Source organism: Candoia aspera, chromosome 12 (genome assembly GCF_035149785.1).
Source record: "Candoia aspera isolate rCanAsp1 chromosome 12, rCanAsp1.hap2, whole genome shotgun sequence".
NCBI classification, from domain to species: Eukaryota; Metazoa; Chordata; class Lepidosauria; order Squamata; family Boidae; genus Candoia; species Candoia aspera.
In genome coordinates, this window is record NC_086164.1 from 11,752,877 (window position 1) to 11,767,680 (window position 14,804).

General features: G+C 43.9%; 1 protein-coding gene across 1 annotated transcript; it reads right to left on the bottom strand.

The window, feature by feature from the left end:
• Positions 1-3,670: 3,670 nt before the first annotated feature.
• LOC134504303 (transmembrane protein 47-like) lies at positions 3,671-13,352 on the bottom strand. The gene is made up of 3 exons (XM_063313449.1): positions 13,008-13,352; positions 4,493-4,633; positions 3,671-4,392 (listed from the first exon to the last, which is right to left on the bottom strand). The coding sequence occupies exons 1-3, from the start codon at positions 13,207-13,209 to the stop codon at positions 4,211-4,213; spliced, it is 525 nt and encodes a 174-aa protein (XP_063169519.1). The 5' UTR covers positions 13,210-13,352; the 3' UTR covers positions 3,671-4,210.
• Positions 13,353-14,804: the final 1,452 nt, after the last annotated feature.

Sequence of the window (14,804 nt, forward strand, 5' to 3'; positions counted from 1 at the left end):
GAAGGAGCAGCTTAAGGTTTTGTAGGGCATCATCTGATGGTCTGGGAGGAAAAGCATTTGAAGAACACCAAATCTTTCCAGCATGAAATCTGGGAATTTGAGCTTAGCAAATAGATAATCAGTTTTACAGTATTGCTCTGCAAATGTTGGTGACCCCTAGAACACCTAGTATAGTGCAATGATTGTTTTGAACCTGGCCAACAAGTCTAATCTCAGGCGGTAATGGCTATCCAAATTAAAATGCCCTTATCTGTTTATAGTCAGTAGCTCATTTTGCACTCTGTCACTGTTGAAATAAAAATCCACCTCTGTCCACAAGTGCAGCATTCAGCTTTTCCTTGAACAACCAACTGTTCGATCTGGGACGCTTTTGGTCGGAGTGTAGGTAGCCATGTTCTATTATTCAAGCCTCTCTCTGTTTCTTTACTTACCATCCAGAGAGCACCTTTCTCCAATTTAGCTCCTTCATTTATTTCAGTCAACTTTTCCTTGAAATTTGTGGCAGCTTATAGAAGTCCCCCTCTTCCTCATTCTACCCCAGTTTCTCAACCTTGGCAACCTTAAGATGTGTGGACTTCAACTCCCAGAATGGCTGGCTGGGGAACTCTGGGAGTTGAAGTCCACATCACTTAAAGTTGCCAGGGTTGAGAAACACTGACATAGAACTGTCCAATAGCCCAGGTTAGGCATTGCCCTGTGTTTCATAATCCAAACCAGGGTGCTCCCCAATCAACATTTAGAACACCTCCAGTAGGAACATCTTAAGGCCTAGAGCATGGATATATTTTCCCCTGTTGCAGCTTTCCACTGTCTTATGCTTCAACCCATCAGAATTATCTTAAAAAGAAATCTGAACATTGAAGAAAGGGAAAGAATGTAAGAGCTTAGCTGGGGTTCTTTATCCCACATTGGGAGCATTGTGCATCACACAGCATCAAGCCAGGTGTATGTGAAAAGCTCACAAACATGTAGAAGGGACAGGTTGCCCTCTCTCACTGTTGCTCCCCCGCATTTGCTATGTAACAAAAGCTGCCTGGGAATCAGGAAATAATCAACAGCCATCAAGATTAACAGACATTTGTACACTATTTTAAATTCACTGCCGAATTTTCCCAGCAGTCCTGTTTGGGAAGTGTGTTAGCAATACCATCTATGTGGGAGTCAGAGATCATGGCTTGCTTAAGATTTCTTCATTACTGAGGCATCTTAATCACTCTGTTATTTTGTGAACAAACAACAAGGGGCTAAATTTTCTTGTTTTCCTTACCCCTCTTCCATTTCGCTGAAAGCCTGCTGTAAATCTGCAAACAGGGATTCTGGTGTTTAGCGTGTTTTTATTTAACACAATACTTAGAAAACTGGGCCTTAATTCTACCGTGTCCCTCAGTAGTATAAAAAAAGAATCTAAAGGCTTCTAGTAAAAACAGGAAAAAAATGGAACTTTGCTTAAAAACCTCTAGAGGGCTTTGCAAACAGTTGCTAAAAATGAAACTGTTTACTTTGATTCATGTAAATGGTACGAAATCTGCCAAGACAGCCAAGTTTATCAACAATAGAAAGACAGTATAGTATTTATATTGTATTAATTGTCTAGATTATTTTTGTGATAGTATTTAATTGTCTAGATTATTATATTTTTAAAAAATGCTGCTCCCCCTGCTATTTTTTGGTACTCCAATTTCTAATAACCAAAGCAATCCTTTGTAATTCCTCTCAAAACAAAAAAAAAAGGCAGTTTCTGGAACTGCTTCTGGCTTGCTTTGCTGGACACTTCGATCTAGCAAGATATGAAACTTCAAAGCCTAGCATTTGATTAAAACAATATCAGAAGATTCCAGTAAAGAAAAGTAATGAAAACAGGGGAATATGTATTAGCCCTTCAATCAAGTTATTTGTTAGGTTTCTGCCCCGCAAAGAATTTAGGTAGCTTGTAATGCAGCGCCCCTGTCCTTTATTCTCCCAACAAGGCTGTCAGCTATGTTAGGCCAGGAGAGAAAAGCTGAATCTGGAGATTGCTCCGCTCTTTGGGTCCACCTTCTTTTTCTCCTTTCCTGAGTGGATTGGATAAAAGTAAATATTTGTACATCTGAACAGGCAGTTCTTCAGAAACTGCCAGCCCAACCACCACAGCCATTACCACGGCGTTCATTCCACCAGAATGCAGAGCTCAGCTCTGTTCAAACTTTGCATTCCTCAGAGCTTCATCATCTATACTCATAAATATAGAGCCACAAGGCGGTGTGTTTTTCTTAACAGGACTTTCTTAGTCCACATATCTTCAAGCTGACAAGATTGAGAAACACTGCTGTAAAGTAACTTTGGTGGAGAATTAGGGATTGGGTCAAAATCACCTGGCGAGCTTTCATAGTCAAGGCTGGTCCTTGATTCTACTGGCACTCCCTCCTGGCATCCAACTCTCTTTCTTTTGAACCATATGGGGCTTATATTAGGGCTCATGCCTCAGTTTCCATGTGTTTCCCTACTCAAAATGGCAGAGAACTGCTTTCAGCCACTGCACTCAGAGAAGGGTCCAAGGTTGCAGGTTGCCCATCCCTATGTCAGAGACAGACGAGACTAGAGGAGTTGGTCACCTCCTACAGATTCACATATGCACAGTGTTCCTCGACCTTGGCAACTTTAAGAAGTGTGAACTTCAATTCCCAGAATTCCCCAGCCAGCATTCTGGGAGTTGAAGTCCACACATCTTAAAATTGTCAAAGTTGAGAAACACTGCTCTAGACTGGTCAATTGGATAGCACCCAACTTTAGACACAAACTGTCTTCTTTCTCTCACTACTAAATAGATCAAGCCAACCCTGCTGAGGTTGCTCAGGCTGCTTAGTGTGACTCCAGTTGTGAGTCCCAAAGTGTTTCCCAGAGAGGACCTCTGCACAGGACAACCCACGTGACAACAGAAACTGGCATGAGGGAATCTGCAAGGTTCTCAGGTCAGCAGCTTGCTCTTACTGCAGAAAGGACAGTATATAAACACCATCACATGTCCCCAGCATGCTGCGAGAAAAGCAACTAGAAAAGAGCTCTGGATTTTACAAGAGCTAGACACACACACACACACACACACACACACACACACACAGGAGCTGTTTGAAAAAGGCCCTGTGCTTCTGCATTCAGAGGGGCTCATTGTTTTGACTGGCTGAACGAGGGGATCTGTGTTGCACATTTGCACCCAGGAATGCTGAGAGGAAAGAAAATGAATGTGGTCTTCAGTCTGACAGCGCTGCAATGAAAGAGAGAAATTTACCCACCTTTCTTAGCATAGTAGAACGGTGGTTCTTAAATTGTTTGACCCAATTACACTTTTTCCTGGTCTTGAATAATTACCCCCACCAAAACAAAACAAAAACCAGATTTTTAAAAAATAAGCGTCTCAGCAGCAGCAGTCACAAACTGGATCCTGGGCTCACAAACAAGCAATTACAAATTGTTCCATTACCCCCAGGATATGCCCCCCAAGCCTCCTTGGGGGTAATTACCCCAGTTTAAGAACCACTGCAATAGAAACTTATTTCAGTTCAATTGTCCTGATTTGTCCAGGCTGCTAGGATAGTTCCCAAGCCTGATCTTTTTCCATAAGTACCCTTCACTGTGATAGAGCTGTTTGTGTGTGTGTAGTCTTTTTTACAAAGAAGTATGCAAGATACCCATCTCATTTCTTCCATGGTTTTATTCATCGGCAGCCCATAAAACCTTATGTTTTCTGTGTTTCAGGCTTCTCAGCATCAAGTGGATTTAGCATCAGTGCATTTGCAGAACCCTTTGAATTCACACAAACTCCCCATCTTTGTGTTCAAGGTGTGCACAGGACACCACTAAATCAAAGCTAAACCAAGCTGCTGTTCACTGTAGGAGCTGCCCTCCCAAAAACAAAATAAAGACAACCTTTCTTATACAGAAGATTAAGATAAAGAAAAGTAATTTTTAAAAAATGCACGAAAGATCTTAAGCAAGTTGTGATGGAGAGAAGTGCAGCTGGCTCGCAGTGATAGGTCCTTGTGATAATGGAAGAGCGTCCAACTGAAGGTCTTCACTTCTCCTCTTGGCAAGATGCTGGCCAAAGTGTCCATCCATAATGCTTGAGTGTGCCAAGAATTCCCATGAATCCAATTGTCCTTCCTGTTCTGTTGCTCTCTGTTTACTGATCTGGCCTTCCTGATCTGGTAATCCGGTAGCGTTCTTCCAAGATGTCTTAGTAATAAGCATCTTCGTATGCATCAATGCGTAGGCAGGAAAGGATGGCTGCTCCCAGCATAAAGATGGCAGAACCCCAACCCAGACCATATCCCCAGTTGAACTCGTGGTAGCTTCTCAGCAGGCTACTATCAATGAACTTGATGGGGTAGAGAATCAAGGCGCAGATTTGGAGAACCACTGGATCAATGGAACAATAGGAGAAACGAGTTCTATTAAAACCACTGGCTAGTTCATCAATATCTACCCAAGCTGTGGCCTAGGGATAGAGAACACCTACCTGCTCCAAAGAGAAGAACTGCCACTACCCGATAATAGGACTTATGGGTCCCCATGCAGAAGGAAATCAGAGACATGAGGAATGACAGCAGAGCGATGGTGGCAGCTGTCAGGATTAACACCAGGGTGGTGACTTGCCAGTCTGGAAAAGAAAAGGCAGGGAAAACCCATTTGAAGAAGAAACTTAAGTCACAGTCAGTAACTGCAGTGGGCAAATGCTGTTTTGAGGACTGGGTTATCTTTCTTTCCTTCTTTTAATTCTCTTGCTTTTACTTTTATATTCCAGCAAGCTGTCCTGTGCCTTTCTTGGAACTGAGCTACACAGAATTTACAGAAATAAATTAAATAAAGAAAATAAATAAATCCTACATGCCTTCAAGGAATCTGAGGCATCTAAACTGACACCAGACTACCTACATTTCTCAGCAAAGGCTGCAATCTTGCACTACATCTATTGAACTTAATGGTGCTTACTTATGAGTGGGGATCTTTAACGTTGCACAGTACATTTTTTTTGTCCACCCACAAGCTGTGCAACCCTTAATTTAATTTTGTAAGGGCATGTAAGCAGGACTACAGCTATTTATCTTAATCTTATTAAAGCATCCTATTTGGAGCACAGTAATGAGGCACAGTAATGAGGGACGCGGTGGCGCTGCGGGTTAAACCGCTGAACTGTCGATCGGAAGGTCGGCGGTTCGAAACCGCGCGGCGGGGTGAGCTCCCGTTGTTAATCCCAGCTCCTGCCAACCTAGCAGTTCGAAAACATGCAAATGTGAGTAGATCAATAGGTACCACTTTGGCGGGAAGGTAACGGCGTTCCGAGTCGTCATGCTGGCCACATGACCCGGAAGTGTCTATGACAACGCCGGCTCCAAGGCTTAGAAACGGAGATGAGCACCGCCCCCTAGAGTCGGATTCGACTGGACTTTACGTCAAGGGAAACCTTTACCTTTAATGAGGCCAAATGCTAAGGGAATGTATTGCAATATTGGAAATAATTATAGGCCAGATGTTTGTATGTGAAAGTATCCTTGAAAACTTCCAGCTTTGGGGGCAGCAGCCATTCTTGATTGGAAAAACTCTTTCAAAGCTAAATATTATTGAAAACAAAGGCCCTGATAAAGAGGAGACCAATACATTGAAATCCAAATTATTAAAAGAGATGCAATATTCCCCACACCCCTCCCTGACCAGCTTTGAAGTTTTTGATCCCTATTTTTTTAAAAATAAATATTTTCTTCTTTAAGAACTGCTTATGGAAAGGGTTTGAAGCTGGATGCTATTTGGAGGGCCTTTTTTAAAACTGTTGTTTCAGGTGCTGGTGATGCCGCCAAATGGCAAGGCTCTAATACAATAAAGCAACTGGGTGTCGGCCCATCTCTTTGTTTCTTCTGGAGAAGACCTTTCAAACATCCCCAGAGTGTCCTGAACATATCCTAGCATGAAGCATCCCCCATAAAGGCAACAAACAACCAGTTTATTCCATTTCCCATGGGAATGAGAAGACTAGTATCTCAGATTTCTTCTTACAAGTTTTGTCTGCTGAGATAAAAAGCTCATCTTTGGATGACTTGCTCCCAGGACCAAGCCTTGAAGGCACTATCAAAATTCAGAATAGGATAATTCAAAAGACTTGGGGATCCCCTCTACCTACTCTGTCGAATATATCAAATGTTCCTTCCTAGATGACAAAATCAGATATGAAGAAACCTGAGTCTGACCTTATTCAACTTTGCTGTTTACACCTCATTTTATTCAGACCTTGAACAAGGGACCAAACCAGTCCAAAAAGCTCTCAGGGACTAGAATTCAAGAAGTATTAATAAAGGAAAAGGACTTTGTACAAAATATTGTAATGTAAAAAGATCCTGTTTAGGATTGCAACCCGCCATGTCCTTTGCATGAGGGTGAGGTGATTTACACAGACCACAGAATGGCCGAAAACAAAATACGCCCAGTGCTTGGCATTGGTTACCCACCAATACTGGAGTCTATTAAGATTTGGTTAGCAATAAAGCAGAGGGTGGAGGGGTGGGGGGGATGGGTGCACATCACATGAACCTTCTAGCTCTATTTATGAAGCTCTCAGAGCCCTCCAGAATTGCGCTGCTGAAATTCAGCAGCAAAACAATTACTTTCAGCAGCATTTTTTTTTAGCAGATTAGAATGGCAGCATTGACTCTCGGGGAGGCTTCCATTGTGTGGCTGAACTGGTCCTCTGGCCTAAATAAATCAATAAATAGATGCAGAGGAGTAAGGCTGTCCACCCAGCTTTAAAGCATTTTCTTTCCACGGTTTGCCAGAATATCCTCAGAGTAAGAATCCAGGCAAAGGAGAGGTGGAATCTGGGGCAAATGAATATAAACAACATTTCAAACCAAGCCGCAGAGAAAGAGTGAGTGTATTGCCAACTGGAAATTATTCTAGACAGGCTTCAGTATGTGTGATGCACTAACTGAACCATCAGGAATTACTATTCCTTTCATGGTCATGTTTCATAACAAAGGGACTGATTCCCCGGCTCTGAGAATCAGCCTTTAACTGAACCCAGATTATGCAAGAAACAGGGTGGAGGGGCACCCGCAAGCAAGAAGGAAGAGAATAGATTGACCATGTTTACAGACCTTCTGTCCAGCACTGCTGCCAAACTTTCTGCCAGCATCCTGCCAAAGCCCACTTCTGAAATCAGTAAAAACAGGACCTGGCTGGTCTGAACTGCATCCCCTGGTTCTAGAATTTGGAAACAGCTGTCAGCTGTTGGGTGTTTCTGTGAAAGTCTCTCCGTTCCATTCTACTGGTCCCAATGGGGCCAAATGACCTGCTTCGAATCAGGCACAGAGAGCTTGCTCCCTTCTGCCTTTCTAGTAAGAGACGGTTCCCAGGGCCCTTTGCCACGGACCTTTCTTTTTAAAAGAAGTGTTAAACATTCCAGGGAACTGCTGGGTCACCAAAGCGAACTCTTCTGTTCCTTCTCAACTGGGGAGCAGCTGTCTCGATGCTCCACCAACCAACTGTATGCCTCACCAAACACGCCACTCGCAAGCCTGTCCAAGATCCATAGGAAGGGTCACTGTTGCTAACTGTGGAATAAACCCAGAAAGCTTCTCACTGGCTTGCAAGTGATTGAAAGAACAGGGACTCCTTTGTCTCAAAGGAGAGGCAGCGAGGCTGGAAAAGACTTCATCTAAACAGATGCTTCCTGTAAGGGCACAGAACTGGAGAAAACCAAATTACAATCTGGCTTTACCTCCTGTTGGTTTTAAAGTCAAGGTGATAAAGCAAAGGGAGAAGGGAGGAGGGGCAGCCGGTATATTCAGATTCCTCACTATCAACGGCCTTTCCTTTTTCAGTTCATTGGTAACGCTTCTGTTTGCCAAAAAATCTGCCTCTTCTCTCATGCTCCTTAAACAGAAGGACTTCAAAACATTGACTTTTGATGATACCTGGGAACAAGAATTACTTTTATAAAAGTCTGGAAACCTTGATGGACTTTTTGCTGAACTTAGGATACAAATGAATGGGTGATTTGGGGATTTATTGATTAAAAAGTTTTGTTTATGGGAAGAAGGGAACCATGATATGTTATCTGGGAGGGTGAGAATGGTAATTACTCTGTCTGTAATTGCTGCAAAGAAGATTGGAAGTTGCTTCTTTAGATGTATTTTTCTTTTATTATCTTTCACTTTTATTCTTTCATATTTCTTTCTTTTTTCTACTTTTCCTTTTAGGTTTCCATAGTTTTTTAATCTAATGTAAAATTTTCTTCTAATTAAAATTATATTTTAAAAAAACAACTGTTGATGAAACCTCTTTCTCCCAGCCTTCCTACACCTCCTCCAAGCCACCTTCTCTTGATATCCCAGTTTCATCCAGCAAATTGGCTTCTGCAACTAAAATACTGAACTGTTGTACTCCGCCCAGAGTCACTTTCGTGAGATGGGCAGCCATATAAATTTGCTAAATAAATAAATAAAAATTGCTGCACATTATTTTTCCTCTCTTCGTTGACTCAGTTTCTTTGGGATCACCCTTTCAACTCCAAGCTCCTTTGAGCAAAAGCCGTACAGAAATTATGTAGACCTGGGGGTGAGCAGGTGTGTATGGGAAGTGTATCTGTGTCTCTATATCCTCATACACTATTTTAGTTAGAGAATTCTGCAGAAATATAGACGCCATTTGAAACAGTGAGAGGCCAGTCCTTGGAAAAAGGTCTCAGCAATTTCAAGGACCAAGTCCGTTTGGGAAGAACTTAACTTCATTCCCAAGATGGGAATTCCCTGTTTAAATGCCACTAAATCAGCTGTTCTAACTTGGTGTGTGCCAGGTCAGCTAATCACTTCATCATTATATACATACACCACACGCTACTTATAACAATAAGGGACAACCCAAGTGCTGGGCCATGGCTTTCATTTATCATCCTACCCCTTCCCTTCCCTCTCACCCTTTCTCTTTTCTTTCCTTCCTGCCTCCCTCCCTCCCTCCCTCCCTCCCACCTTTCCCCTCCCCTCCCCTCCCCTTCCTTTTTATTGTTTATTTTTATTAGATGTTTTAATACACTAAAAATATACTTTGTATTTTTTAATACAAAAAAGTATTAAAAATCAAAGGAAAAATAAAAAAGAAGATGGAGAGAAAGAAAGAAAAAGAAAGACAGACAGACAGACAGACATAGAATTACAACTTCTACCCTTCTTTCTATCAAGTAACCATCTTACTCTTTCCCCTCCCTCTTTAACCCTTTTCAATCCCCAAATCCATAAATCATCAATCTCTTCTTTCAACAAAAAATCCACCTAAGTTTTCCTGTCTTTCAAAAAAGTCTTTATCTTTTTTTCCTGACCAAACTGGTCAGCTGTGCTATTTCTGCAAACCCTGTCATTTTTATAAGCCAACCTTCTACTGTGGGTATTTCATTCTTCCATCCTTGTGCATACAATACCATAGTTACATGATTTTAATTGCCCATATTTCTTTTCTAGTTCAAGAATCACCCTATCCTTTCCAACCAGAACATCCATGGTGCTCCATCTGTAATCTCCTACTGGCCAGATTTGTGCAATAATTGCCAGCTACAGTGAAGTCACTGGATTAGATCCCAGCATTTCTGGTTATTGGGGAAGATACATTATCTAACGCCAGTTGCATTCTTTGAATAAAAAGTCTTCCATGCCTTACCCCAAGTATGTGAGGAGGTAGCAGAAGATTTGGGAGGCAAAGCAGGTGGCCAGCCAATGAGCTGAGCATAAATCACCGGTTTAAGCACGGGGTGGGGGTGGGGGGTATAGCCAATCTCACACATCTGTTGCTCCCCATCCCAAGCCAAAACAACAGCCGCCTCGATGCAAGACGAATCAGCACACTGCCCCCGCCCCACTTTCAAATTTGCACGCTTGAACTGCAGCAGAGCAAGAAAAATAAAAGTTTGCAGCAGGCTCCTAGCCTTTGCCCTGCTGCTTATACTGTGTCTCTTGGTTTTCTTCCAAAAAAACAGAATTTATAGACAGTAGCGCCAACCCTTGTTCTCTTGTTCAAGATCCTTGCATGTGTGTTTTGGCTCAAACTTTTACTCCAGAAGCTTGCACTGGAGTTGTTATGCTGAACAAAAACTTGTACTGAAGGATTAGAGCAGTGTTTCTCAACCTTGGCAACTTTAAGACATGTGGACTTCAACTCCCAGAATTCCCTAGCCAGCATGGTGGCTGGGGAATTCTGGGAGTTGAAGCCCACACATCTTAAAGTTGCCAAGGTTAGAATAAGTAAGAGCCTACTAGTTAATGCAAATGCTCCCTGCATCAAGCTTGAGTCCTGCAGACATTCATGTCACTTTTCTGAAAATAATATGGAAATGATTTGCCATTGCCTTCTTCTAAGAAACATCTCCAACTTTCTATTCTAACTTACAGCTCTGGCATTTCCTCAAGGTCTCCCATCTATAAACTCACCAGCTGAACCCTGTTTAGCTTTTCAAAGATCAGTCAAGTCACTTAGATGCTACAAGAGGATGCCAAAGAAGCATGTGCCACAATGGAGGTAGTGTGTCACATGTTCACACTCGGCTTTGACGGACTGAATTCCCGACTCTGCCCGTACTGTAAAGGCTATGTTGATGTGTTGAGTTTTTGGGGAAAGATGCACATTTTTCCAGGAGATCTACCTCCAGCAATCATCATTCATGCCCTTCTAAGATTAGATAACTGCAGTGTGCTGTAGAGAGGGGTACCCTTGCAGCTTGTTTGGACAACTCTACAAATCTGTCACCAGGCCACCTACTTCCTAGAGCTGGTTTGGGGAGAGGCTACAATTCTGAATTATAAATGAAAACAGACGGGTTCAAAATTCTCTTTAGATGTTTTAATCAGTCACCTTGGTCCAGCCTTTTTCCCTGGCCTGATGCATGCTAAGTGACAGTTGAAGCATGTTTCCTGAATTAGTCACAATTGCCTGAGTTTGAACAACTTGCTAAACTGTAAGGCTTATAAATCACAGTGGCTGGGTTCAAACCATCTCTGAAATCAAAGCCAAACAGACCCCAGTTTGCATGACTGGGATCTCTCTAACCAATTTCTCCCTTGTCTGGGATTATACAGAAGGTATAAGGTGGAGAGAACAGATGCTGTTTGAAGGTCCTTAGAAGAAAAGTGTGTGTTTTCTCTGCCTTTCAGTCCTTTCCAATTTCTTGGGATTTGGTTTTTTTTTTAATGTAGAAGTAGCTCATCTGAGACAGAGAAGAAGAAACATTCAGCATTCCAAGAATCAAGAGTTACCATCCTTGGAAATGGTTGCAACAGAAGTTTGTTTAACAGCTTGTAAACCAAGATTTATTTCCATTCCTGGCAGTTTTCTCTTTCACTTGAGGTCTCTTTGACCTGCTCTGTCCAATGACCAACTAGGGAGCAAGCTCCCAACAAATAAGGACCAGAGCACAACATGAATTTCCCCAATTCCTTGGAGATTATTTTTGGAGTACACTCCAGATCAACTGCACATAGAACTTCCATGGCCAAAGAACCAGATGTTTTAAAGAAATGCTCCAAATTAATACTACTTTTAAAAGAGTGAGGTTCCTTCCCCTCCCTCTTCTACACAGCACTTCCACAGGGTGGGGAACTATAGCTCCTCAAAGATGGTTGGACTGCAGCTCTCAGGATATATGGTTATGGTTAACCAGTGCAAGGAAGCAGGTCCCTATCCCAAAAGCCCTGTTGAACGAGACTGAAGGTCCATCTCCATCAGTCTTGTTTCTTCTATCTAGGAAGCTCTCAAGTGGTAAGGGATGTTTTCCCTTATTCACTTCATATCCTGACTTTCGGAGGCAGACTATTTCTATACATGGAGTTTTCTTTTAGCTACAACCAGAAGATTCTAAGAACAACTCTGTGGGTCAGATCCATAGCCCAGCCAGCATCATGTTTCTTGCACAGTCTTGAGAAGCCCACAAACTAGATGTGAAGGCAACACCATGGCCATTTCCCCCAGCTCATTGTCATCCAGATGATGAATTAGGTGACACATCCAGCGAATCAGCGGTGATGAACTGACTCCACACAAAGAATAAAATATCTTTTTAGCTTTGAGAACTCCTGTTGGCTGGAGGACAAAGTCATGGAAAGGAACATTCTGGGCTATCTTACTGGACTGTTGCCAGGATCAGTCAGGTTGGGGAAATAGGGAGAGCCACATGTGTTACCTCCAAATCTTTGGAGGAAGGGTGGGAACTACATGTTATCTTTTTTTTAAAAAGTGTATCTGGCTTTCCAAAGGTGGAAATGATACAGGGGTCTTATAATATTCAGGCCTGGAACCCAAGACCATCAGATCAGGGGACGGTTCCCTTTCTCCCACTGTCAGATGGAGACACTGCACTTTTAACAGAGAAGACAGAGAAGACAGAAATCTTGCTAGACAAAATCTTTCCCCCACATCTATGTGAAGGATCCCAGTACCAGTATGTTTCTGTCTGCCATAGTGTCAGGGCAGAGGTCCCAGGGCTTAGCCAAGAAAACGAGGAGGAGGAGAGGCTCCAAAGGAAACATCCCAATCAGAGCACGACTGGCATTAGCACATTCAAGTCAGTGAAGGAATGCAAATTATCATTTAAAAAAGGGAGGGGGAGGGTAGAAGTACCATGAAATCCAGAGTCTAGAACAGTGTTTCTCAACCTTGGCAACTTTAAGAAGTGTGGACTTCAACTTCCAGAATTCCCAGCCAACCATGGGGAATTCAAGGCTGGCTGGGGATTTCTGGGAGTTGAAGTCCACACATCTTAAAGTTGCCAAGGTTGAGAAACACTGCCTTACCCCTTACAAACATAAGAAAGATATCAGCGTTAATGAACTGAAGTTCCATACACCATGCTCGGCCACGGTTTGGCTGCTTCACACGACAAGGCTACACCAAACCTTAAACAATCCACCGGGCAGCTCAGCGCCTCCAACGCCCCGGACTTTGGTGCGCGCCTCCTCCCAGCGGCAGTCCCGGTCTTCCCCCTCCAATTCCCGGGCACCGCTTACCAGTTCGGAGGGTGGAGAGGCACTGCCAGCCGCCCAGGAGCTGCCGACACTCTTTCCAAAGGGAGAGCGAGTAGCGTTCCGACGTGACCCAGGCGGGGCTCAGCAGCGCTGCCACATCCAGGGCCAGCGCCAAGAAGGCGCAGAGCAGCGCGATGAGCTTGAAAGGGCGCACCAGCAAACCGCCCTCCTCGGCCGCCGACATTCTCACGACCTGCCTGCCTGGAAGGCGTCCTCGGCAGGAGCCCCCCGAGACGCAGCCCGGCAGCCGCGCGCCGGAAAGACGGAGAGGAGCCGGCGGCGCGAAGAGCGCGGAAAGGGGACCAGCGCCTCGCCCTGCCCGGCTCCAGCGGCGAAGTTGGCCGGAGGGACGCGCGCCAGCCGCCGATGCGCGGGTCCCGCCCGCCCCGGGGTCCGCCCCCTCCAGCCCCCGCGGAGGGCGGCCGCCGGATCCTAGCGACCCCCGAGCCGGACTTGGGAGACCCGCCGGGCAAGGCTGGCTTTAGAGCCGGGCGGCAAAAATCCGGACGAGCGCCGGACTACAGCACGGAGGGGCAGACGATTCCAAGCTCCGCTGCCTGACCGTCTGAGTTCGGTTCATTTTAATCCGGAGGGAGGGTCGCACTCGGCGTGATCGGGGAGCGGGGGGCGTTATTTAGGATTTATTTTCCTGTGCGTGCGAAGTAGGTGAAGCCTGTCCCGGGAGCAATGGTACTGATTTGGCAATCATAGAAGTCGGACGGTGGAGGGATTGGACCTGGAAGACCCGGGGTTTAAGGCTCCAGTTGATCATGGAACTCCCTCGGTGACTTTTGGGCCAGCCGCGTGTCCTCCCTCCCTCCCTCTTCCTGCCCAAGCTACCTCATAGGGCTGTTGTGGCGGAGAGGGACTCAGGCGCACTTTCTCGATTTCCCCGGGAAAGGTGGCATATAAATGCTTTAAATCAAGGAAGCAAGGAAAGAATGTAAAGAAGGGGAATATAAATGCTTTGAAATAATGAATAAATGAATGAAGGGTAGAATATAAATTCTTTAAATGAGTAAGCCAGCCTTACTTAGATTTATTTTGACATTAAAGTTTTGTGGGAATAGAGGCTAGTAAAAATGATAAAAACATATAGGTCAAAGGACAACAAAATGTACCGTGGAGGCTGTAATGATGCAATTAACAGTAAACAGTGTACAAAATAAACACAGGGACACTTGAAACCACCATCTGGCTGGCAACTGTAGGAAGTTTTGGTCTGTGGCCCAATCCAGCACCATATTGTTGCCACATTCTTACGTTCTCTACTGATGATTGGAGTTTACCAGCTGAAGACATGATGCGAATGCGAAAGAGCAGGGCAGAACGTTGAATAATCTTTCTGAGCAATGGGGCCCTTAGAAAAGACTTTGGGGAAGATATCCAGACTCAAATGGTGCAGAATGATCACCGTTCAGAGCACGCAATACTTCTTATCACCACCTTTAAAAGGTGTAATGGTGTAAAAAAAAAAGGGGGTAAAAAAACCATTACATCCAAGCTAAAAAGTTTTAATGGCATTTAGGCAACTTACCGTAAAGTGGTAAAAATGGGCAGCCTAGTATGCTTTCAAACTTCATCCATTCCAGAGAAAAGAGAAGCACTAATTAAAATGAAAAAGGGGGGAACTTTTTTTATCAAGCTTATTCTTAGAGTTATGACTCTCGATAGCTAATTTTCTCTGAGGATGACATTAAAACTTTCAAAGTTTTAAAAACATTTTTTAAAAGGGCAAAACAGTAAGACGTGGTTAATAAAAAGCTCACTGATCCTGTG

Coding starts and splice junctions, on each gene's coding strand:
- LOC134504303 (XM_063313449.1), bottom strand. CDS start 13,209: ATGTCGGCGGCCGAGGAGGGCGGTTTGCTGGTGCGCCCTTTCAAGCTC. Junction 4,634..13,007: donor CCTCTCCACCCTCCGAACTG/GTAAGCGGTGCC, acceptor TTTCTTTTCCAG/ACTGGCAAGTCACCACCCTG. Junction 4,393..4,492: donor AGTTCTTCTCTTTGGAGCAG/GTAGGTGTTCTC, acceptor CCATTGATCCAG/TGGTTCTCCAAATCTGCGCC.